General features: G+C 36.9%; 1 protein-coding gene across 6 annotated transcripts; it reads right to left on the bottom strand.

The window, feature by feature from the left end:
• Positions 1-84: 84 nt before the first annotated feature.
• LOC130816124 (DEAD-box ATP-dependent RNA helicase 58, chloroplastic-like) lies at positions 85-22,931 on the bottom strand. Of its 6 annotated transcripts, XM_057682776.1 has the most exons (13): positions 22,557-22,903; positions 21,620-21,698; positions 19,566-19,641; positions 19,155-19,206; positions 7,853-7,946; positions 7,031-7,144; positions 6,765-6,890; positions 6,449-6,553; positions 5,685-5,843; positions 5,494-5,562; positions 3,855-3,944; positions 1,388-1,528; positions 85-983 (listed from the first exon to the last, which is right to left on the bottom strand). In XM_057682776.1, exons 5-13 carry the CDS (start codon positions 7,943-7,945, stop codon positions 720-722), a joined length of 1,161 nt encoding a protein of 386 aa, XP_057538759.1. In that variant the 5' UTR covers position 7,946; positions 19,155-19,206; positions 19,566-19,641; positions 21,620-21,698; positions 22,557-22,903; the 3' UTR covers positions 85-719. The 6 variants fall into 6 exon arrangements, with proteins under 6 accessions (XP_057538759.1, XP_057538743.1, XP_057538768.1 ...); XM_057682760.1 differs by having other exon boundaries at positions 19,155-19,641; positions 22,557-22,931; XM_057682785.1 differs by lacking the exon at positions 7,853-7,946 and having other exon boundaries at positions 7,031-7,140.
• Positions 22,932-27,103: the final 4,172 nt, after the last annotated feature.

Genomic DNA, 27,103 nt, shown 5'->3' with positions numbered 1-27,103 from the left:
CCCTTAATCAAAGCTTCACTCACTTTGATCTTAGTAGAATCTTGCTATGATCTTTTCTTGTTTCACTTACAAGGGAAGAACATAGGAAAAAAAAATGCGAAAGCATTTTCTCTTAGAAATCTTATTAATCATCAAAAGTCAAATACAACTGAGCCTAGATGCCTCCTTATATAAGAGGACATAGAAAGATAAGCACATGACTAACACATGACGTTTTAATATAATTAGCTCATGTGTCTAAGTAACTCCTAACAATACCTTACGATTTATTTATCAAACAACAAAGTAAATAAACAAACATAACACGATTATGTTTGTATTATTAACTACTGTGTGTCCTCATATAATTGTCAAAATGAGAGTCTTCACACCAAGACTTGTAGTTGATCGTACATATCATTGTAAACCAACAAGCATATATGAATCCTCCATCTTAATTTGCATTATGAGCCATAACCATATATTAAACAAGCTCACCGAGTTCGGTAGTTTGAGACTGTTTTCATTACCCCATTCAACCTATTGCAAGTTTGCACCAGGTTGTGCTTAATAGATGAGGTGAATTTCATACCAGTTTGATATTAATCGAGCTACTATTTTGTCGAGCTAATTACGATTGATACTCTCGAGCTCAAAGTGTAGTGACAAACATGTTATCAAGAAGGAAAAAAAGACAGAGACAAGATATGACAATAAACACTTCCTACATTAAGAAAAAATTAGAGGAAAAGCTCTTCACATTGAAACTTCAGTTCATGTTGAAAGCGTTTTAAGACAAATTGTTCCTCACGAACTATTAAACTCGTCACAAAGCATTTGTCTTCTGAGAACGGCTTCCTACCTGTCCTCCCAGCTCGATGTAGATAGTGAACGGCACTTTTTGGCAAATCAATGTTGTAAATATGAGTCGTCTCCGCTAGGTCGACTCCTCTTGCTGCTAGATCCGTTGACACAAGAAGATACCGCCTTTTCTTTCTAACCTCCTATATTTCATATATGAATACTTTCATCAGTTTCACATCAGAACATGGAAAACTTAAACTGAGCAAAAATGTTATGAGCATGTGTTTGGTAACATTGACTTATTCCCAATACTACAGCCGATCTTGTTTTGGTTATTAACGGATTTAAATAGCCTACTGTACTGTCTTTCTGAGGTCGTGAAATAAGATTGCCAGTTTTTAGTGTCTTCAAAGTTTGTAGTTCGACCACAATATCAGACCACCATATACGGCAGATTTTGGTTTTTTGAGTGGCTTTTCTTTTGATATCTCAAGACACTAATTCAACAGAACAGATAAAATCATAAAATACATAGATTATAAATTTACTAGAGTAACCAGGTACATGTCTAACCAAACAAAACTTAATAGACGTTGGAATATACCAAGAGAGAAGCTGCTCGCGAATTGAAATTCTGATCTTCCTCTAGAAGTGCAATATCGGAAAATCCTTCACAAGAGCTTTTTAAAAAGTCAATTAGCAGAGTAGTTGTTGGCGTATCCCCTGCCCTTTTTGACTTCTCTGACTGTGGACAAAAATTCAGCACCTTAGAAACCTCGATACATCATAGATATCTATCTCATTTGCAACAAAACCATGTATCAACTCACTTCATAAGGGCAAATAATTTTCCAAACTTCTACAGCATTACATCAAAAAAATAAGATTAAAATTTCTCATATCTATTGCAGCGTAATAACAATAAAACTGATATTAGTTTTTATTTTTATTATCAAAGTAACAATTAAAATCCAATCTAACACAGTCCTTCGCAGCACAACTATCACACAAATCTGACGAGTTAAAGCAGAACTCTGTCTTGGCGCGGGTGGGCAAAGACTAGTGAGCCATATCAGCTAGGCTCAAATGAGGGCAGCAACAAAGACCCAAGAAACAATCCAAGAAAAATGGAATACAACAACAACAAGAGCAACAAACACCACCATGTTGATGATTCTGATGGAGTTTGTATGGATTCTGACTTTATGCATTCTACACATAATGATGAATCAAGTACAAGCCAAAACAATAAAGAAGAGAAGCAATTAATTATGGGAAAGCAAGAACAAAAGCTTAGAAACAAAGAAGACCAGCAGCAAGCCAAGATCAGAGGCATTCAAGGCCATCAGCAGCCCCTGAACAGCTCCACTGACCAGGCCACCTTGGCGGGCCTACCCAGACATGACCTGAGCCCAAGGAATGACGTGGAGGGCATATTTGGAATCTCCACACTAGGACCTAGCTACCATGGTCCAAGGGTCCTACTCATGATCATTGAAAGCACATGGAAAAGTAAGGAAAAGGTTGCACAGTCATCATGGACAGCAAGCCAAAACATACAGCAGCCTCTGACCACTGACCAGGCCATCTTGGCAAGCTCGCCCAGACGTGATCCGAACCCATTGGATGACGTGGAGGGAAGGGCTGGAATCTCTGCACATGGACCTAGCTACCATGACCCAAGAGCCCTCCTGGAAGTCAACGGAGGTGGACTGAAAACAGAAGCTAAGGTCACCCAGTTGACAGAAGAACCAACAGCTGCTGCATAGTTTGATTGTTCTGTAAGTTTCTTAGGCGCGTGTATAGGCACGTGTTTGTAAATAGCCGTTAATAACCGTTAGGCATTCATATAGATAGCCTGCCTCTCATTCCTAACTCTATATATAGTTGATTCATTCATTGTAAAAGTCGTTGATTGTTGAATAAAATTCCAAATTTCAGAAAACTTCAAGAGTTTGAATTTTTCTTCAATTGCTTGCAATTGGGTTACTTGGGCCAGTTTGCCCTCCATTGATTGTGCAACCTCTTGATCAGCCTTCAAGATTGCACTTCATCCTATCCAAGAACATTGATAATTCCATTGATTAATCAAAGGAACTCTTCATTGTTGCGTTGAAAAGGGGCTTGGCAGTCCACCCTTTGACAAGGCACTGTGTTTCAGTCTTGGAATATCCTCCTTTATAAGCCTCTGTGTTTCAGTTTCAATCCATTCCCATCACTTTGCTTGGCGCACATACATCAACTAGGCACAAAGTTTGTCCAGAGTTTTCCCAGCTTTATTGCTGCTTATTGCCTGGCAACAAGTTGACGTTTATAATGCAATGACTCGGTCCGTAGTATGTCTAATCCAAGCAGCTCTTCACTACTTTATGCCCCACTTTACTTGCTGGCTCTTCCTTGTGCACTCCTTCATGCATGAGCTTGCTCACATGACCACTCTGGTACGCAAGGTCCAGTACATTTTCATTGCACTCAGTCATACTAGCCATTAACAAGTATTGCGCAACTCGAATGAAAATTTGAGAAGAACAAACATATCCTTACTTTGGGTTAATCAATGAAGGGCAAAAGTATGCACTCATGACCTCTGTTGGTAAAATTTTTAAATTACCATCAAGCCAACTATCATATGATTTGAGAGGGTGTCATTATATAAAATGAGAATACATACAAAAATTGAAACCCCCTCCTGCCCTAGCCATCTTTCGCCACTGTTCAGCATTTACGACCCATCTTATGTGCAAATTTATACCCATAGATTGTACTATTGTATACTAGAGAATGACCAAATCCATGCACCATTTCACGTGTACCCTCTTTCCATGCACCCATGAAATTCGTTGCATAACGTTACAAAAAAAGTGTATCCAAAAAAGTAAACAATGAATCACAAACAGCTACTCTGCCTATTGATAGCTCCCATTTAACAAGGATCATATCATTCATTTTGTGTCCTTAAAACACAGCATGCAACACAAGATGAAAAATCTACAACTAAAGTCAGTAAATATATGTAGCTCACTGTTACAATTTACATAACACAAACACAGACAGAAAGTAAAAACACCAACCTGTTCATTGACAAAAAGTATTGCAGAATCAGGCTTATCCAATTGTAACAAGGATAAAATAGCTTGAAATTTCTGGTTTCTCGAACAAATCTATAAAAACATAGAGATTTAAATCACATACTTGAAAAGGTAAATCAATGCACAAAGCAGAAAACGAGAAAAGTAGATACAAAATAGAAGGATTCCACATGTTCAGTAAGGCGTGGTCTAGTGGTTAGGTTTGTTACTCAATTATTCTCCAAAGCTCAAGGTTGAGGGATCAAGCATCAATAGAGGCGACGGGGTTCCTCTTACCCTTCTACCTACTTCTAAAGAACCTTGCCCATTGTAACTGAGTCACGTCTAAGCAAGGTTTCTACCCGATACATGTATCCACTAATCGCTAGTCATAGTATAGTTCTTATTTTATTCTATAGTCATTTGACTTTAGCATCAGCATGTAAAAGTCATTCACTACTGACAAGCCGAAACAATATGAGGTAACTATCATTACAAAGAAATATATAAATTAAAATAAGTGACACTATTGTTTTTATGTAAACACCTAATTCAGGTGCATTGTGGAGACTTCTAACTAAAATTAACAAATTTTGTAATTTTTAGGCTTAAGAATAACAAGATTCTTTCTTTTTATATGTATATCTTCATTTACCTACAAATAACAAGGGTCCTCTTTTTCTCCCTCTTTCTTTCTCCAATCTCTGATTATCGAGAAAATTCATGTGTTCAAAGTTTAAATTTAAACCTTCAAAATCCAATTTACCTCCCTTGATACTTTGTCACATGTCTTCATTGAATCAACGAGAACCACGTGCAGGTTGTCGCCACATCAGATAAATTGTTTTCTTCTTCCATATTTTTATGGTGTGGCTCATAAGCTTAATACGGAAGTACTATAGTATTTATTATACTTCAGAAAATCCTAATTTATCACGTCATTCTTAACTCACGATATCCATGTCATCTTCGGCCTATCTTTTCCTCTTCCATCTCCTTAAAGTTCCAACCTCTAACTATTCCAATGGTGCATTTTTTAATTTTTGCACATGATGAAACCCAAGTAAAATCTTTCTATGTACATGACCAAACCAATGTGAACCTAGTAGCTAAAATAATATTTCTTTCTTATTGTTTTGTCATGCCCAAGGTCTATCACAACAATTTTGAGCTAGAATTCTAAATTTGTTCTTGTATATGTAAGTTTGCATGTAATGTGTGTTTGTGCATATGGTCCTTTTGCCTCATGAGAAGTTTACCCACCATCATACTATAAGTTATAACATATACATATAGATAGCATATTGATAGTGCATAACATATAAAGGGCCTCTTTTCGTTTAGTTGGTTCCTTGACATGGTATCAGGTTATGAGTTCAAGAAACCAACTCAACCAAAGCTTATGATGTTGCTTGAGGCCCTAGCGTATGTTATATACTCTACCACATATCTTTTATGAAAGTTGCATCCCTCCATGAAATTTCAGACTATTGATCATCACATTATTGGCTATTATCACAATAGAAGCAGTGAAGCACCACACAGCTTAGTTGAACAAATGACTAAACTATCACCACATTAATTAACTGTATTCCATTCTGCTTATCCCACGGAGAACACAAAAGAAAATGTTTGTCATTACCATAAATCTATGATGCAGGCGTGCAGGCATCGGTTCAACTGGATTAACATGGACATGGACAACATTGCTCTGCTTACAAGAAAAACCCGAAAAAGGAGATACGTTAACTGTAGCTGTTAGATCAATTTTTAAATCAGAAGAGTGTAAATCTAGAGTAATTCACATGGATTACAGAAACTAGATTTGCATACTTTGGTCCATTTCTGCTGTACACACTCATGCAGAAAGTGCCTATGCTGAGGAATCGATGCACTGGCAAATACAGTTTGGCGAGATTGACATGATGAATAAGATGTTAGCAATTTTCGCAGGGAACTAACTTGTCTGGCGGAATTAAACATGAAGTCAACCTGAGATAATATATATATGTATATATATATATAAGCAACTATTTGGAAGATAAAAAACAATTCAACAACTGAAATAAGCAGAAAGCATTCTCAATCACGTTACAATATATAAGAAAATTGTAGCATTAAAGTATTGCTGCATTTTAATGCATGAGAACATCACTGTTTTATACGTACCACTAGGGGGTTGAAGTGATTCAAAATAAGGTAGGCTGGTCCAACAATGGTATCAATCATGGATGTCCAAATACTGTCAAACTAATTAATGTATCGCCAGAAGACTACAGCAAATGCATTATTGAAATATATGGTGGAATCAATAGTTCAATTCCAAACTTCATTATGGCAGCTCATTAAATGTGATAATCAGTAATCAACAGTCCCGATAAGCTTCCTGCAGTTTATGACTAGTTGACAACTAAAACAAGGCATTAATTTTTTGGGAACTCAGAAGAATGTAATTATGGTAATGGCAAGTGGCAACTGATTATTTCCACAAGCCTAGATTAAAAAACTACAGGTTATAGAAGTTAAAAAAAATATCATCCACTGAGTTCCAGACCTGTGCAAAAGAGGGAAGAATAAATTTTTAAAAAATCAATTACCTCATCAATTACGAGAACTCTCATTGCGCCAAGATCTAAAGCATGTTTCTCAAGCATTTGACACAAACTTGTCACAGTAGCCACCACAATGATTGGAGGATCTGCCTAAAATACAGAAAGATATAAGACCTTTTGCTACCAAACCATATACATAATGTTTTTTTTGTTGTAGGAAGTAAACATACAATTGAAAAATCAAGTCACAAAACTGAATACCACCATTCAATATATACCAATGCTTAATAGAAATACGTCAATGAAAAATTTTTCTGTTATGCTCAAATGTAAAATGGTTAACCAAAAATGTGGATAGAACCTTTAGCCACATTCTGTGCCTTTTCAACATTCCTCCATCTAATAGGGCCATGACCGTGCATGATTTCTGCTGCTCTGATCCATTATCTGTGGGCTTTGCTGCCAACATTCGTGCAACTTTTGTAACCTTAATTATCAACAAAAAGCAAAATCAGCAAAGCCCAAAAGGAATAGGTAGGTAAACATCATCATGAAACCACATCTACTTCCTCTTCTTGGACAAACAGATATTGTGTAACAAAAGAGTAAGCGTAAAAAACTTCTTACTTGCATACCAAGTTCCCTTGTTGGCACCACAATTAATGCTTGAACAGAAGCTTTTTGGGTATTGATTGTTGAATATACTAAAAGTAGATATGTCAAGGTCTTCCCAGAGCCTGTCTAGAGACAAACAAAGATATTAAGTTTTTTTTTGTTTTTTGAATAGAAGATATTAAGATAATTGATCTAAATATCAACAGATAAATATATGAATTTTCTGTAACGAAGATGATAACTACTTGCTGGTTGAAGAAATTCAACAGTTACTGCAAGGTTAAGGGAAAAATTCCCTTTATGTGAGAGATTTTCTAGAGCATCATTGAAATTACAAAATAAAAACGAGGGTAATATTTTAGACACATAAAATAGGTTATCTTAGCTTTGTTCTTAATATAAAACTCCCAACATAGATCTGGTTATAGGTACACGGTACACAGTACACGGTACACCTCACAATAACATCTCTGCTGCTTAATAACTTATAGAAACAGTCTAGTGATAGAATATTAAAAATAGCGATATTTTGTTTGTAATTATGGCCATAACAAGAGCAAATCTATTAGTTTCCACGGCCTTCTATCTTAACTGTGCTTGTAACATAATCCATAAGAAATGAAACTTACTTTCAATATGTGAGTTTATACAATTATGATATGAATATAGTTTGAAGTAATTAATGGAAGTCAATAATATCAGTATCAGAATACATGATATCAATATTTTGTAAAATCGATAATTATATCACTAAGCCACTTCCCCGGCAATAAAAGTGAAGTAGATTGTCAAGATTGATATCGAATTGAAGATATGACAAGGCTAAATAGTGACCTGAGCATGCAGCACACAATCACATCCGGAAAAAAGTACTGGAAGACCTTGTTGCTGCACCTCTGCTGGTGTGTGGAATCCAATTTCTTCCATCCTTGGACATTCAGAAGAAAAATCAAGTCAAGCAACAATAAATGAGTGATGGTACACAGAAAAAATATTTCGTTCTCCTACTGGTCTCAGTGACCCAAAAGGATAATGTAGGACACATAATAATAGTAGCTTGGTTGCGTACCCAAAATTAGATCATTTTTCCATCACCTTTCTGAAGGGTATGGTTTTCACTTTCAATAAAAAGTTAATAAGCAAACTTGATATAACCATATCAAAAGATTACAAGCAACATAAATTTCAAATTCAAAAACCCTGACTTAGCAAAGGGATCCTAACAAGTTCTAATAGTATAAGTATAGTATAAGGTACTTATTAAGTAATAGTCCTTCTTCATGCTCTCTTATTCTGTGTATTTTTGGTGCGTTGATTTCCAAGCCTAAGGTCCCCTTCTTATTGTCTTCTAGTTTTGACACCTTCCCTAGGATCCTTTCCATGTACATTTCTGCTATGCATTATGCTTTATGCTTTTGTCTTCTAGTAAAAGGAACATGAGTCCTCTTGTTAGTGGTTAAGGTTTTGTCCTTCCCCTTGTATATATTGCACAACTGCCGCCTCTTGCTTGATAGAATTAATGAATACCATTTCCTCTACATTTGCGTAAATTATTATGGTATCGAAGCCATTGATGTAAATTGCAGCAACTTTGAAATTTTTAACCCTAAAAAGTTCATCTCTTCCCCTCTTCTCTCATCCATTTCTTTTCTCTACTTTCTTCCTTTCTTTCTAACTTTCTTGATGGAAAAAATAAATAAACCCTCAAAACCCTCTTTTATCTTCATGCATCTAATGGTCAAAACATTGTAAGTGTAGAAAACCTTGAAGGAATCAGTAATTATAGTAGATGGAAAAGGTCATTGGAAATACCTCTATCTTTAAAAAAAAAGATAGGTTTCATAAAAGGGACACTAGTGAGAGATAAAGTAGACAAGTTGGTATAAGCATCATTGAGTATTATATGATAATAAGAAGAAAATGGGAAGAACTAGAATCCTTGAACCCACTCCCTCAAATCATATTCACCGGATAGAGGAGAAAAAGTTGTTTCAGTTTCCGAATGGTGTGGATGAAATTTATGGACCGCTATTGTTAATGATGCCTACTCTTCCTACTGTTGAAGTTGCTTAAAGTAGTGTATTAAATGATCAACAGCAACAAACATTGGAGTCTTCAGCAGATGATTAAATGATGTTGAGGTGTGCTCAGCACGTGGTGTAAAAGGGCACACAAATGAGAGATGTTGGTCAGTTATTGGATACCCTAAATGGCATCCCATACACAAGAAACCATTCAAAGGAAGCGGAGGAGGAATAGGGTTCACTACCAGCAAGAGAAGCAATCAATCCTTCAATAACTAGGGAAGGAACAGAAGATATGTTCCAAACAAAGCAGCAGTAAATCCCCAAGGTGATAGTGAATCTCTAAATGCATCAGGAATCATAGTACAACAACTAGAGCACCTCCTAAAGAATCTTCCAGGAGGCTCAAATGGTGGCAAACAAACAACCACAGAGACAAATGCTGAGTTTTACAATGCTATGATGACATGTTATAATGTTTATGCTAAAAATCCGAAATGGATCATAGATTCAAGAGCCTTGGACCATATGTGTGGTAAGGTAAATAGAATGGTGAATGTTGTAAATGTAGACAAGGAACTAAAATCAACGTCCGATATTAAAAAACATCAAATATTTCTACATTTGGGAATGTTGCTCTTCAAACTAGGATGTGTTTGAGTGATTTTTCAATTTTTCTGGAGTTTAAGCATAACTTACTCTTTGCGAGTAAACTTACTCTCTGAGTAATTTGGCTAAAAATGATAAATGTAAAGTAAATTTTTATGATGGCTATTGTGTGATTCAAGATAACGTGACTCAAAAAATAAGGGGGTTAGGAGAAAGCAAAGATGCGTTGTACTATCTCCTTGATGGAAAAATTAATGTCACCATCAAAACGTTGAGTGAAATCTCAAGACAATTTTCTACAGTACAATCTTTGAAAATAGAAAATGGTGTGGTGCAGCAACACACTCTCAGTAACAATACCCTATGGCATAATGACTTGGGCATGCTCCATTAAAAAAGTTGAAACAGATAGGTTGTGTAAAGCAAGATGGTACATAGAATACTTGCTTGATATGTCCAATGAGCAAAATGACCAAACAACCATACCCTATCAGTACGTCACATGCTACCTATCCCTTTAAACTCTTGTATATAAATATATGAGCCCCTGCTGAGTGGAAACAAAGGGGATGTATAGTTTTTTCCAAATAGTTGTAGATGACAATATAAGAACAACTTGGGTAACTCTTTATAGACACAAGTTATATGCATTTCAAGCACCGCAGAATTTTGTGAAAATTACTCACACTTAGTTTGGAATGCATGTGAATATGGTGAGATCAGATAATGCCTCGAGTTTAGGAATGATCAATGCAAAACACTCCTTACAGATTATGGCGTTGTCACCAAACATCTTGGCGGATAGGCCTTAGCAAAATGAAAGGGTTAAGAGGAAGCACAAAAATGTGTTCGAGATGACTAGGTGCCTCAGGTTTCAAACAAGATTTCCAAAAAACTTTTTGGAGAGATTGTGTTCTTACACATGCCTATATCATATAAAAAAAATAAAAAAATAAAAAAATAAATAAAACTTACCTACCCCAATCCTAGCCAATAAAACACCTTTTGAAACCTTACACCACCAACGTCCAAACCACAACACTATGAAAACCTTTGGTTGCTTTAGTCTTGCTTACAATCCTCAAACCAACATAGATAAACTAAGCCCCAGGGAGCGCCATGCATCTTTCTTGGATATCCTTCTCACAAAAAAGCTTATAAATTCCTCAACCTTTTCACCAATCAAGTCTTTACTTCTAAGGATGCGAAGTTCTATGAACATATATTCCCATACACTCTCTCCAACGAACTCTTATCAACTCATTCCTCCCTCTCAAGAACACAAAATCACTCATCCAACTATATGATGATGAAGAAGCCTCACCCGCAAACTCACCTATTTTCCCACCATTATCTACAACATCAATTGCATCACCAACAACTTTACCCTCCCAGCCACAAATTAAAACCTTTCCTTCTCAAACCCAAAGAAAATTTAATAGGCCCCCTCAACTTCCAACTTGGCTACAAGATTACATCACAGACTCACCGCCTAGCCCAACAAACACAATTACAAATCTGTCCAAAACAGCCTACCAAATAAATAACAAGATTCTTACCTCTGTCAACCCTCAATTCTCCAATTTTATGATTAACCTTCATCATAATCGAGATTCTCAAATGTTCAAAGAAGCTATTGCATATCCTCATTGGATTATAGCTATGAATGAAAAGCCTGCCTCACTGCTCGAAATCAGAAATGGGAAATAACCAACCTTCCAGCTGGTTAAAAGCCTATTGGTACTAAACGGTTGTTTGAAACCAAGTACCAACCGGATGGGAGCATTGAAAGGAAACAGACAAACTCAAGACATTGATTATAAAGAGACATTTGCCTCAGTTGCTAAACTCACCACCATCATACCTCTCCTTGCCATTGCAACAATCAGTATATGGGAATTGTCATAAATGGATATTAAAAATGCCTTCCTCCATGGAGAAATTGATGAAACCGTCTACACAAAAACCCCTACTAGTTATATTGGGTCAGGCATTCCTATTTTTGCCCATGAACCAGACAACAATCCTCAAACCTTTAAAGTATGCAAACTCAAAAAACCTTGTATGGCCTCAAACAAGCACCAAGAAAGTGGTTCTCCAAACTTTTTCTTGCCCTCAAATCATTTGGCCACACCCGATCCAAAAATGATTACTCTCTCTTCTACAACCACACAACTCATTCACGTATACTGTTGCTTATCTATGTTGATGACCTTATTCTTGCTAGTAGTGATTCACTCGTCATCCAAAAAACCAAGCAATTTCTCTCCTCTAGGCTTCATATAAATAATTTGGGGATTCTAAGATATTTCTTGGGGCTAGAGATCGATCACAATGCAACAGGAATATTCCTCTCTCCGCATAAATATCAATATCTCACTGACCTTGTGCAAGAATGCCACAAGTCTACATCCAAACCTCTAAAACTACCCCTAGACTCCAACATCAAGCTTAAAACTAACAAAGGAGACCCTCTTCTAGCTCAGCCCATTGGCTAGCTAATATATGTCACAATCACTCGCCCAAATCACTTACAGTGAGTTCATGCACAAGCCAACCACCGCGGGCGGCAAAACAGCTCTTGAAGCACCTCAAGAAAAATAAAGCACATATCCTTCTTGCCTCAAATACATCACCGACTCTAGCAGCATATTGTGATAGTGACTCGAGAGGTTGTCCTTTCACTTGGAAAAGCACCACTAGTTTTTGCAATCTGCCTAGATCTTCTCCTATCTCCTGGAAGTCCAAGAAACAGTCTGTGAGTTGCTTGCTCATCTGCAAAAGCTGAGTATCGAGCTCTTGCTCTTACTACTACGTGAAGTTTTGTGGTTAAGGAAACTCTTAAAAGACCTAGGCTTATGAACATTGGGTCCTAGACTTATTTGATTTGATAATAAGGTTGAACTCTCTAATGTTGCTAACCCTGTGCACCATGAGCGAATCAAGGATGTGGACTTGGATAGTCATTTCTCATTTCAGGAGGGAAAGCAATCCACTGGTGCCATCAAGAAGACATACATTCCCTTGAAGCAACAAATTGCAGTTATCTTTATCAAACAGCTCTCAGTCAATCAGCACAATCATCTTCATATTAAGCTTGGAGTTCACTCTAACACTCCACTCCAAGTTTGAGGGGGAGTATTGAGGAATATTCCCTCTTCATGCTCTTTTATTTTGTGTATTTTTTGGTGCCTTGCTCTCGAAGCCTATGGTCCCTTTCTTATTGTCTTCTGGTCTTGACACCCTTTTTAGGATCCTTTCCATGTATATTTTTGTTACGCTTTATGATTTTGTCTTCTAGTAAAATGGGCATGTTTCCTCTTGGTATTGGTCAAGGTTTGGTGCTTTTCCTTGTATATATTACACAGTTTCCTCCTCTTGCTTGATAGAATGAATGAAACATTGAAAGAATCATTCTCTACCATTTCCTCAGCATTTGCATGAATCATCGGTACTCCTTAGATGTGTTCATTCCAATCATGGAATGGTTTCAGGTCAGGTGTTTCGAATTGGGCAAAAAATAAGTCTTGTGTCCACGTTGGTTTTTACATTATTGTAAATCTATTTTTAAAGCGAGTAAAATAGAATTTGGTTATGTAAGTTCAGGTATATGTCAACTCGGATCCTTACGACCGAGAAAATGGTTATAAGTGGCTTTTTATGACATTCAGGAAAAATTATAATTGCCTTTGGCATTCCAAGCAGAAAACACCCATGTTGTTGAGTATGGTGACTCCAACTAGTAGCACCATTGAGTGGTGAAGCACATGAATCAAGAGAAGAGTCATGAAAGAGCTGCAGTGTGAGTCCGCAAGGCGGAGGGGATGCTATCCAGGTCCGCAGGGCGCGGAGTGCGTTCTGTCTTCATTTCGCGGCTCGCGTAGTTGTACACGGCTCGCGAAATGGCGGTTTATTTTCACGGGAGGTGTCTTTTGGGCAGGTTACTTTGTGTTTATTATGTAATAACTTCCTTTTATTGGGAATTAGTATATAAACTCTCATTTTAGGGTCAATACATTATGATTTACAAATTGAGAGAGATCACAAAAGAGCCATTATAATTTGGGAGTGTGATTGTAATTCATCTTGTAAATTCTTTACGATCATAGTGAAATTATTCATTCTCGGTGCCGGTGGACGTAGCTATCACATTGATAGTAAACCACGTTAAATCTCTTGTGTCATTTTCTTATTGTTTGCATTAAATTTCTTATTGTTTCATTATTGTTCATCAACCTTGCTTCCGCTGTCGCACAACAATTGACATCAAGAGCTCAGGTTTAAGTCCTTAGAGAGTTTTTGAGTGAAACAATGGCTGGAGATTCTACAATAAGAATCAAGAAATTTACCGGGAAAATAGCTTCGTGCTATGGCAAAAGATGAAGGCTCTGTTGAAACAGCAGCAAATCTGGCGTCCGGTGGCTCCAAAGACTACTACTGCGGGGTCAGAAGACGGATTAACTGACGGGCAATTAGCAGTAATGGAGGAAAAGGTTCATTCTACCATTTTTCTATGTTTGGATGATCATATCATCACGGAGTTCGCTGATCAGGCTACAGTTACGGAATTATGGATGAAATTGGAGTCATTGTATATGACTAAGTCACTGACCAACAAATTATCGCTGAAGCAGCGGTTGTTCAGCCTCCGAATGCAGTCAGGTACTCCCTTACGGGAACATCTTGAAAAACTTAACTCTAGTTTACTGGATTTGCGTAACTTAGATGTCAAAATAGATGATGAGGATGCTGCGTTGATTTTACTTGTGTCTCTTCCGTCTAGCTATGAGGATTTTGTTGAGTCTTTTGTTGTTGATAAAGACTCTCTGACCCTAGAAGAAATGAAGGCAGCACTTCATACTAGCGAACTTCGTCAGAAAGCTATAGGTGACAACGGGGAGTGGCAGTGGGTTGTTTGTTAAGTCCGAGAAATCTAAAAGGAAGAAGGGGGTTAACAAGGGCAACTATACTGGGTCGGGTGCTGGAAACGGCAATGAGGGATCTGGTAGGACTGCGGGGAAGACCTGTTATTACTGTAAGGAACCGGGTCATTTTAGGGCTAATTGTCCGATGAGGAAGGGCAAGTCCCAAGCTGCTGTAGTTGAAGAAAAACCGAAGGAGAACTATAATTCAGAGGAAGACTTGGCATTAGTGAGTTCTGCTAACTCTAAGGATCTTTCTAATGATTGGGTTCTAGATTCGGGGTGTTCGTTCCATATGAGTCCGTGTCGAGACTGGTTTGACACATATGAGTCTAGCAATGGGGGTAAAGTTATTGTAGGTAACAATGCACCTTGTAAGATTACCGGTATTGGGTCCATGAGATTGAGGACTAGTGATGGGCGAAAGTTGACATTGACTAGGGTGCGGCATGTCCCTGCTTTGGAGAAGAATCTGATTTCATTAGGTACCTTGGATGATTTGGGGTACAACGGAGTGTTTTCGGATGGGGAGCTGCCCATTTATCGAGGTTCGGAGCTGGTACATAAGAGTATCAAGAGGAACACCCTTTATGTCTTTGAGGGTGTCACACTGTCTAATTCTGCGATTTGCGCATCGATGTCTCACCAGAAGATGACCAAGATTTGGCACATGAGGCTTGATCATATGCGAGAGAAGGGGATGCAACAATTGTCTAAGAAGGGTCTACAATCCGAGATCAAGGTTGCCAACCTTGAATTTTGTGAGCATTGTGTCTTTAGGAAGAAACACATGTCAAAGTTCAGCAAGGGTGCTCACATTACTGATGATTGCTCGATTATATCCATTCAGATTGCTGAGGTTCATCTAGGGTTGAAGGTATGGGAGGTTTTCACTACTTTGTGTCATTTGTAGATGACAAGTCCCGATACACATTGCTTGGGTTGCTTAAGTCAAAGGATGAGGCCTTCAAAGCTTTTAAGCAATGGAAAGCTTTGGTGGAGAATAGACAGGGTAGAAAGATTAAGAACCTACAAACAGACAATGGGCTAGAGTTTTACAAAGAGGAGTTTAATCAGTTCTGTGCAGATGAGGGTATTGGTCGGGATCATACCGTCAGGATGACACCACAGCAGAACGGTGTTGCAGAGCGGGTTAATCAGACACTGCTTAAGAGGTACGATGCATGCTCTCTAATGCAGGGCTTGGGAGGAGGTATTGGAGTAAAGCTGTGATGACAGCTTGTTATATCATCAATAGAGGTCCTTATTCGGGAATTGAATTCAAAATCCCATTTGAGATCTAGAGTGGTAGGTTGCCTAGTTTCTCTAATTTGAAGATTTTTGGCTGTGTTGCTTATTATCATGTTAGTGAGGGTAAGCTGGATCCACGAGCCAAGACGAAGTGTTTTGTTGGGTACGATGATGGTGTGAAGGGGTTTAGGATCTATTCACCTTCGAAGGGTCGGGTCATTCTTAGTAGGAATATCACTTTTGATAAGAGCAACATGTATTCCTAGAAGAGCTCGAAGTCTTCTAATATGGGGAAGGAAGAGGAGAACATACTACAGACAGATAGGGTGCTTGAGGTACATCAGTCATCCATTGCTAATTTACCTCGAGTACAGTTTATCGATGATGATGCTGAGGTTCTAGTGCCGAGTACTCCTGAACCTAAGGTTGTTCCATCTTCTCCTAACTCTAAGAGGAGGTGGAGCAGTCTAATCAGGGGTCATCTAGTCAATCTGACACCATTCTTGAGAGACCTAGACGAGTTATCAAGAAGCCTGTTAGGTTGATTGAAGAGATGGAAGGAAGAAATTGCTTTGTTGAGAATTTAGCAGGTTATGCATTGAGTGTAGCTGATGATGTAGAGTCATATGAACCTGCCACGTATAAACAAGCAATTAGTAGTAGTGAGTCGGCGCAATGGCGTGCTACAATGGGTGAAGAGATGTAGTCTCTTTATAAGAACAGAGTGTGGGAACTTGTGAAGGTACCAGAGGGGAGGAAGCTTGTAGGGTGCAAGTGGATTTTTAAGAAGAAAGAAGGGTCATCTGAATCTGAGAAAGTACGATTTAAGGCTAGGCTAGTTGCAAAGGGGTTCAGTCAGGTAGAAGGGGTTGACTTTGTGGAGATATTCTCACCGGTGGTTCGACATACTTCTATTCGTGTGCTATTGTCAATTGTAGCACATTATGACCTTGAGCTGGAGCAGCTGGATGTTAAGACGACTTTCCTCCATGGTGATTTGGAGGAGGAGATTTTGATGAAGCAGCCCGAGGGATACGAAATTCCAGGGAAAGAGCACTATGCATGCAGATTGCTAAAGTCATTGTATGGACTTAAGCAATCCCCTCGGCAGTGGTACAAGAGGTTTGATTCTTTTATGGTTTCGCATTGCTTTGATAGGAACTCGTATGATTGCTGTGTGTATCATAGTAAGTAAGATAACAGTTCCATGATTTTTCTGTTGTTATATGTTGATGACATGCTTGTTGCCACAAAGAATAAATTCGATGTTGCTAGACTTAAAGAGTTGCTTAGCTCGGAATTTGACATGAAAGATTTGGGTCCAGCTAAAAAGATTTTAGGTATGGAGATCTATAGAGATCGAGCTAGGGGTAAGCTTTTCTTGACTCAGAAAAGTTACATCGAAAAGATTTTGTCTCGTTTTGGGATGGAGAAACCTAAGCCTATAAGTACACCAACATCTGTAAGCTGCAAATTATCTTTGTCTATGTCACCTCAAACTGAAGAGTTGGCGTATATGTCTAGGGTCCCTTATTCCAACGCAGTTGGTTGTTTGATGTATGCTATGGTCTGTACTAGGCCGGATATTGCGCACGTTATTAGAGTTGTGAGTAGGTTCATGGCTCGACCTAGGAGAGAGCACTGGCAGGGGGATTTTTCGCTATTTGAGAGGGACAACTGATATTGGTCCTATGTATGGGAATGGTAAGGAGTGTTTGGTAACTGGGTATAGTGATTCTGATTATGCAGCTGATGTAGATACCAGGAGGTCGGTGACGGGGTATGTGTTTACTTTGGGTGATTCTGTAGTTACTTGGAAGTCTACATTGTAGTCTTCGGTTACGTTGTCAAAGGCCTTGTAGGAGAACTGGGTATTGCGCTACGGTGTATTGTAATAATCTAACTGTCATTTGCTTAGCTAAAGACCAAGTACACCATGATCGGACAAGCATATTGATGTCAGTTATCATTTCTTGCGTACTGACAAGAGAATAAAAGTAAAGAAGTTCGGGACCGCTGACAACCCAGCTGATTTCTTTACTAAGTCTGTTCGATTTAGTAAGTTTAAACATTGCTTAGACTTGCTAAATATTGATTGCTATGTGATGTAGTAGGCACTTAGGGGCCGTGTTGGGGAGCCCCTGTTGTAGGCATGTTGGCCTTAAGGTGGAGCTTGCCCGGGGCTTGTGATGCAGGTGGAGCATTATGAGTTGTTATACTTGGTGATGAGTATGTGATGGGTCTTGGTCGGAGAGTTGTCGGGATGAGTCTTGGTTGAAGACTTATCGGAATGTACGGCTTATGCATGAGCTTTGCATCGGGTTTTGGCTTGAGATATGTTCACTATGTGTTGGTGAGATCGTTTGTTGTGGAGATTGTTGAGTATGGTGACTCCAACTAGTAGCACTATTGAGTGGTGAAGAAGATGAATCAAGAGACAAGTCATGGAAGAGCTGCAGTGTGAGTCCACAGGGCGGGCGCGGAGTGCGTTCTGTCTTCATTTCGCGGCTCGCGTAGTTGTACACGGCTTGCGAAATGGCGATTTCTTTTCACGGGAGGTGTCTTTCGGGCCGGTTACTTTGTGTTTATTATGTAATAACTTCCTTTTATTGGGCATTAGTATATAAACTCCCATTTTCGGATTAATACATTATGAGTCACAAATTGAGAGAGATCACAAGAGAGCCATTATAATTTGTGAGTGTGATTGAAATTCATCTTGTAAATTCTTTGCGATTATAGTGAAATTATTTGATCTCGGTGACGGTGGACATAGCTATCACATTGACAATGAACCACATTAATTCTCTAGTGTCATTTTCTTATTGTTTGCATTGAATTTCTTATTGTTTCATTATTGTTCATCGATGTTGCTTCTGCTGTCACACAACACATGTAGTCATATACTATATGCACAATCAAGTAATGGGAAAAATGAAATGGTCCAAGAAATATGAAGATAGCATGTCCCTAAGGCTCGGATTGATAGTGGGTCATAAATGGTGGTAATTAGAATGAATTTAAACATCAATTTCATAAAAATGTGTCATCTTTAAACATGTGTGAAACCATGCATGAAGAAATTAGGTTAAATTTTATATCAGTTTTATCATTTAAAACCCATAAACAAACGGACTGTAAATATGTAGAGCTGGAAGAGCATGGAAAATGATATTCAGTGGAAGAACAGAAACAACAAAAAATTATGCAACTCTAAAAAGAAATCAGTGGAGCCATACATAGAAATAAACTTTTTAAAATTCAAAAAATGAAATTGAAGATATTTTTAGAATGGAAGTATTACTCCTAAAAAGAATAGTGAAAACATACCTTTGGAGGACGTGGTCAGGTACATGACCTTCACACAATTGACGAAGTGTTGCTGAAGTCCGGAGTTGAGCAACAAAAGATCCAATGGCGGTGAAAGCATTAACAAATTTAGAATGATTTGTTGGAAAGAATTGATTGGATCTAAGCTTAAGGCTACCATTTTGAAAGGAAAGACTTGGTGAAAAAGAAAATTGTAAAAGTAGATGAGATGAAGAGAAAAAAGCAGCCATTGTTAGAGCTTGAAGAAGGATAAGACTTAAGAGAGCCAGGCAAATCTTAGAAAGTTTACAAGAAGGATATACAAGGGAGGACACAAGGCCTCATAACAAAGCATATACAATCAAAGTTTACAAAAGATAAACAAGAGCTACAAAATCGAAAGATAACGGTATGACACGGGTTATGCTTCACCTTCATCACTCTCCCCCAATGCAATGTAATGCAAAAGGAGCTCCAAAACCTGCTACGCTTGTTTATGATCTTCCTGCTGCTCGACATTAGACCAAAGGTCAATGTGTCATAGCAGGACAATCATAGAAAGTCATCAACAATCAAACATAAACACAAACACGTACACGTCAGTAACTAGCATCAAATATAATAAGGCCAACTAGTAGATAACATTATGTTATACAACAACATAAGATAATTTCATAAGACACAAGCACATATAGTAACCATTTATCGTCCACTTGTACTTCTTAATCTCATTACATCATTTCCAACCCGAACCATGTGTTCTTGGGTAGAATGCAGGTCTTCACACTCCTCTTCTCAAAACATAAACTCTTGCAAAACACGCGTAGTATCAATTCAACCAAGGCATTAACAGACTACCTAACACATGACCTTATAGAGCTTGTCTATCTTAAAGTAAGTGTGATCATAGTTTATCTTTGGGACTGGTAACTCCCTTGAGGTAACTTAACTTAGGCGCACTTCTCACTAGCATAAACTACTCTATCATTGAATAAATTTTCTATCAATGAGTAAACGTTTCATCAATGTGTAAGCTTTCTATGAATGAATAAACTTTCTATCAATAAGTAACATTCTATCATTTCACCACTTCATGGCATAGTGACATGACCATAAGCGTTATCGGCCACCCCGCACCCATGGCAAAGTATGAGCTCATACCCCCTCCAGCTGACCCTCTCGGGTCCTACCTTCGAGAAAAACTAACACATTGGGGTACCAATCCAGAAGAGGCCACCATATTGGGATTTGCAAGGCCCGGACGGTAACACCTCGGTCAAGGGGCGGTATCAGCCACCCAGCGCCCAATGACAAAAGTATGCTCATACCGAAAAAGAGATATGTTATGTAGATACAATCGAGATAAAAATAAAATGAATTGGAATCAAAACTTTGAATTAGCAAGAAATCGAAACAAAAGTTGCTAATTGAGTCAGAACTTAAAACCAACCAGATCCGATGACAATACAAAAATATTTTAGAGAAAATACATTTTTAAAACAAATATTCTCCATTTTTTGGATACAAATTATATATCGCAAAAAATTCAACCTATTTATTGGGCGGAAGACAGAAAGAAACCATTTCATTTTTTTATTTCATTATTTATTTTGACTTCAAAATTGAATTATATTTGTTCTATATACTCTTGTCAATATAAATATTAAAAAAATGAAATTACAATTTAAGTAAAACGTAGAAAGAAAAAAATGCAAATGAAATTCAAAATATAACTTTATTTTTAATTTATTTTTAGAAGGAGAAATATATATAAATAGGAAATAGAATAATATATTTTACTAATATATATATATATATATATATATATATATGTATGTATATATATATATTTTAAGATTTTAATTATTATTAACGTAATTAATATTATTAAAGTAATTAATATATAAAATATATAGAGATTTTCGTTAAATATTAGTTAATAGAATAATTTTATTATTATTATTATTTTATAGTATTATTAATATTAAAATTATAGAAATATGATATTGTATATATCGTATTTTAAAAGCGAAGTACAAACAAAAGGGATACGGTGATCCCGTCGGATCTCACATAGGGGACTATTAAATTAACCGGCAGTTGAGTCACGCCAGCTAATCATAATATAATACTTTATCAAATGGGAATAACTCCCGCTTTCGACTATTAAAGAGTGCCCTGGGATAGTAGAACGCCGAAACTCATTGAGCAAATCACACAAAATATGAAATTTACATATAAAGGAGTCATTCTAACTCCAAGTAAGGCATAATCCAATTCTTAAATAAGTAAGGGGGTGGTTTCAGCCTTCTACTAACACTCTCATTCTCCAAACTATTCTAAGCGCAAGGATTTCATAGTCGATAACTCTTCATATAAAGTGTATTCACTATACCTCATAGTTTTGATACAATGCATATTATCACAATAAACAATAATGTCTTAAAGCAAATTATATATAAGGGTTAGTTACTGCGTGTACGTACCTGTAAGCGTCACTGCACGACCAAAATGTCACAAAAATCACCCAATTAAAGTTCTACCTTCCTCTTATGAAATGGGCACCTATATAAATAGAAATAATAAGTTCACTTATCTACTTTGTCATACCAACTAAATGCCAAACCACTTTCATCCATTCAAGATAAGTCTCTCATTACTCTAGCACGCAGACATCTCATTCAACATAATCATAATCATCAACTTAACAAAGACGCAAGTCTTTCCATGACTTTAAGAATAGAAGTATTATGTGAATCGTTCCTTTACATCAACTAAATGGGAGTTATATGATTCACGTTACTTTAAAAACATAAAAATTCACACTTAAATCTTACAATGTTAATATGACACTAGTATGACGATAATGACAAATCTTAAGTTATCGAATCGCGAAATCATTCGCTACATTCCCCATGGTTAGAAAAACTACCATCAAAGAATCACAACAAGTAACTTTAGCAACCATCAACAATAAGTTGACACAATACGCATGATCTTATTTATAACTTTAATAACAACCTAACAAGAGTAGTTGTAATTAACAACAATCAAACAACAACCATTAACAACTATTACTCTTAATTAACAACCAAAATTACTCCCATAGTCAACTACAATCATAACCATACCAACTATCACTGTAATAAAAATAATCAACCAAACTAAGCCTTAAAACAACTTGTAAGGTTATCCAATCAATCATCACACCACCAAAATATAGCATAAGAACACACACCATTAATAATTTCAACTCTAAATCAAACCCTAATCCATTCATGTTCAAAGACAACACCTTTAACTACATTCATAATAAGATTCATTAGAAAAAAAATAATATACAAGCAACACAAAGCTCATAAACTTTATAAAATTTCAATTAGAAACTAGAAAAATTAATTAGGGTGGAAGAAAATAGCTTACAATGGTGAAACTACTAAAGGGGGTGAAAGACAAGGGGTTGATATGGTAGCCGTGACCCAAGGACCGTGTGGAATGGTGGAGGAAGCACCGAGTGCGGCTGCTACTGCTGGCGGCACAAAGCAGCCAGGCTGCTGATGGGAGGAGAACACGCAGCCAGCTGTTGTGAGGAGGCAACGCAGGCTGCTGCTACTTGTGGCTGCTCGTCGGGTGGCTTGTACTGCTCATAGGTGACTGGTGCTGCTCGTGGAGGCGCCAAAACAGTGGGCTACTTTTGTGGAGGCGCAAAAACAGTGAGGGAGAATGGAAAAAAGGGAAAACGTGATATTTGTGAAGTGAAGGCAATGAGTGGTCTCAACTTAAAAACCCTAATTTCTCTTTTCCTAGGGTGAATTTTCTAGTTTGGCCAAAATAAAATAAAATAAAAACCCCATTTTATTGTGCTCAATAATTTTTAATGCAAGTATAACTTTAATTTGAACCTCTTTATTTTAGTAATAGCAAATCGATTTTTAATATAAATTTGTTAGCCTTTTTAAATTTATATATATAAGTAATCAATTTAACTGATTTTAAATAATTTAATATAATTATAAAATTTTCAAAAATTATTATGATAGTAAATAATAATGTCATAAAATGACATGGTGTTACACTTATCCCTCTCCTCATCATATTCATCTTCCTCTTCTTCAACATCGAGATCACATTCATTTTGACTAATGCTCAAACCTCCTACAAGTGTTGAAGCCCTAACATGAGGTAAATAACGATCAAACTGCATACCCCAACTGCTAGGTTCATATTTTCCCATTTGAGAAATTCCGTACCCTGCAGAATAGTGAGAATTTTGAGGGTTTTGGGACATTTGAAGCCATTGCATAGAATAATTTGGTCGATATATCTGTTGAGTCATGGGAATTTGAGTGTTTGGGATGTTTTGTGGATATGGTTGGGGTGAAATTGTGTTATAAATAAATTGTGGCTTTGGTAACCAATTATGTGGATTAATTTGAGGGATTTATAGTGGATTTGTGATGTTTTGAGCTTGTTTTTTCTTATTTTTTCTCCTTAATTGAGGATTATTACAATAATTTTGATTTTTAGAATCCTTATTTATATTTTGAGAAATTTATGGAACTTTTTAGATTTTTAATGAATTATTTTTGAATAAATTGAAAATAGCTTAAATAATGATGGATTTTTTTTGTGATAAAATGTATCAAAATTGGTCCCTATTTATAGAGAAAAAAAATTCTGGAATTTTGGTGAATTTTTTTAATATAAATTATCAATTTTTTGTATGCTCCATATTAAATTAGTAGTAAAAAGTAGAAGGGTCACTATCACAACACTGCCGTTGCGACACGTGTCTTAGCAGTGGCAGATAGATTTCTGTTTTTTTACTGTTCCTGTTGCAAACGCCATCATTTAGCTTGTTTTTAGAGCTGTTCATGGGCGGGCTACCCGCCAGGCCCGACTCGAAAAACGGGCGGGCATGGACAGCGTTTTTTTAAAAAAATTTAAGTTTGGACGGGTAGTACCCGCCCGCCAAGATAAATTGGGCGGGTAGCGACACTAAAAAAATACCCGCGGGTATCCCCGTCCGCCCGCTTAGTTTAATATATATTAAATTTTTAATAATTAATTATATTAAGTTACCCAAAAGAAAAAATAAAAAAGGAAGTAAGGAACCGCCTCTTTTAATGTTTTAAGTTACCTTAAAATTTCAAAACCTGCTTTTCAGTTCTTGCCTTCTTCATTTTTCCCTCACGGGCACACGGCTTCACAGTTCTTCATTCCTCCCTCACGGCTTGTGTTACCATTGACCAAGTTTTTTGAAACTTTTTATGTATTTTTATATACATGTAATTCGAGTATTTTGAAACTTTTTATGTATTTGGAGTATTTTGGACAATGTATTGTATTTTAATTATTATCAAAACCCAACTTTATATTTTGTATTATATTTTTGATATTTATGTAATAAATACCCGCGGGTTCCGCCCGCTTTAAAAATGGGCGGGTAGCGACAAAAAAGTTATGCCCTCAAATGCGGGCGCGGTTTTGTATATTTGTGCCCGCGGGTAGATTTTATAGCAAATACCCGATCCAATACCCGCCCAAGCCCGCCCATGAACAGCTCGACTTGTTTTTGTTCTGATTTGCATTGTTTTATCTTGTTTTTTGCCAACTCATTTGTTCAAGAAAATATTGTTGTCAAGCTTATTTTAAATGAACATGCTCTTGGTGAACAACTTTTTACCACCATTAAGAGCATTTATTTGTATTTCATGGATTGATGAACAAGTAAAATAACTCTATTAAGGATACTCTAAGGTCAGTGTTAGTTCGTTGTTATTAAAAGCGAACAAGAGAAAAAAAATATATCACAGCTTTGTTTGCTATACTAACGGCGAACAAAAGAAGAAATTGTCATAACGGTCGAATGGACAAAAAAATAAAAATAATGTTTATTCGTTGTTGATAACGGCGAACATACTATTTGATTTTTTTGTCTCTTTAAATGTTATAATATTTGTCGTTAGTAACAGCAAACAACGTCGTGGTAATAGAGATACTTATTTTGGAAATAAAAATTTACCGAAACATATTTTGGAATTTTTTTTAAATGGCTACTATATTCCATTTTTCGAAATGTGCAAAGGAGCAAGAAAATAAATAGGCGTATCGTGGGGCTATTGGATGTGTGGGTTGAGTTTGGGAGTCTATAGTCGCTAAATATGGAAGGACTAAAAAGAAAATTTGAAACAAATAAGCTTTATTGACAAAAAAAAATTAAAAAATAAGCTTCGGAGAAACTTTGTTCCAAAAATAAGCGCTTGTTACTCCAAAGCTAGGTTTGGAGGTTGTTCGCTGTTAGTAACAACAAACAATGAGCAGGTCAAAAATAGTCAAGTGTTTATTCGCCATTAATAACAGCGCACAAAGACTTTGGTCCAAAAAAAAATAAATGGGTTGTTCGCTGTTTTAAATAGAAAACCAAGTTATGTGGTGTTTGTGGAGTACTATTCAACAGCTTTATATGTGGATGGCAACAAAACTGATTAAATACTTATGTGCTTTACTGTAATTGTGTAAGCTTTTAATTAATTTTGCTTTATTGCATAATTCTTATTTTTACTTTCTCATTACTGGTTCTGTTCTTCCTTTTCTCTCTTATAAATTTGCCTCTCTCATAACTGTATTTATGGGTCTTTTCTTGATTTGGATAATCCATAGCTAAGTTTAATAGTGATGCAAGTTGAAGGCAATTGGCCATGGAGGCTGAAGAGCGACTATTGATGGTGGATATTTGTAACGGTCCGGTTTAAGCGACCCGGAAATCCATATAAAGATACAAATTCCGGTTCACTCTTTGGACTCTAGAGAAGACTTCTCTGTAGGACCGTCAAACGTTTCGTCGATAAAGAAATACAGTTAAAGTAGAAACAGTACCAATGGAAAAAGGTAATAAGTCAGCGGAAGCTCTAACGTACAACTCGAGAGCCTAAAGGCCTCTTAACAAAACTAATTGAAATAGCGGAAGCGAAAAGAAAACTACACTATCTCTTGTTACTTAATTACAGAGATTCTGTCTATTCATAATCTAATATAAAAGATAATACATAGTCTTACTTATTATGGGTTCTACGTCGAGATCTCACTCCAGACCCCACTTGCAATCAACCTACTAGTCGTCATAAGACAACACACAGTAGGTTCTAAAGAAACAAACCAATACACGTCAGAGACTTCATACAAATATCAAACAGGTTAAATACAAGCAGAATGTTCATCCTAACATGCATAGGCTCTAATACATTTATTATTAATTAATCCCAACTTGTAAAGTTGCCCGTCCTGTTCGGGTCGCTCAAGTATAAACCATTCTTTATTAGATAATTCCAACTTGTAACGTTGCCCGTCCTGTTCGGATCGTTCAAGTATAAATCCAAATCTTTTGGAGGAATACACTTGGGAGAGCTAATCCCAAGGCAACCACCGACCTAAGACGTTGCCCGTCCTGTTCGGGTCGCCAAAGGCTAAAGTATGCATACCCCCATGGTGACCGTAATGATCCAAAACTGTCATGGGAACAATAATTGTAATAATCCAAACCAATACGTTAACCCCTTTGGGTAACAGAATCTAACCAAACGTCAACCCCTTTGGGTGACAAACACATAAATTCTCAATTTCCAATTAATTTCTTTCAAATTATTTGAAGTGTCTAATCCTTATGTGATTTACAATGCCTTGATTAGAAATAAAACAACACTACTTGCACAACCACATAAACAGTATGGTCTAAGCGTGTACCTTTAAGCGCTGCAAACAACAATGCTCAAGCACAACTGAAATTTCGCCCTCTTATAAATTGAGGTCCTAAATAACACACACACAAAACGATCACGTATTAGGACGTGTTTACACATTTAATCCACTCCATATGCCAAAATAACACTAAGACTAGATAATTTTTAATTGTTTACATCCAATTCCCAAAGGTTCCAAATTTCACATTCTGACCAGAAACTTTAAGGGCC

Source organism: Amaranthus tricolor, chromosome 1 (genome assembly GCF_026212465.1).
Source record: "Amaranthus tricolor cultivar Red isolate AtriRed21 chromosome 1, ASM2621246v1, whole genome shotgun sequence".
Lineage (NCBI taxonomy): Eukaryota > Viridiplantae > Streptophyta > Magnoliopsida > Caryophyllales > Amaranthaceae > Amaranthus > Amaranthus tricolor.
The sequence above is the reverse complement of the archived record's forward strand: the minus strand, read 5'-3'. Positions and strand labels throughout refer to the sequence as shown.

Bases quoted from the DNA above. Each gene is read 5' to 3' on its own strand.
- LOC130816124 (XM_057682760.1), bottom strand. From the start codon at position 19,384: ATGGCTGCTTTTTTCTCTTCATCTCATCTACTTTTACAATTTTCTTTT. The intron at 6,554-6,764 runs GTTCTATCCACA...TCTGTATTTTAG, and splicing joins GGCACAGAATGTGGCTAAAG to GCAGATCCTCCAATCATTGT. The intron at 5,844-6,448 runs GTAATTGATTTT...ATATTATCTCAG, and splicing joins GAGTTCTCGTAATTGATGAG to GTTGACTTCATGTTTAATTC.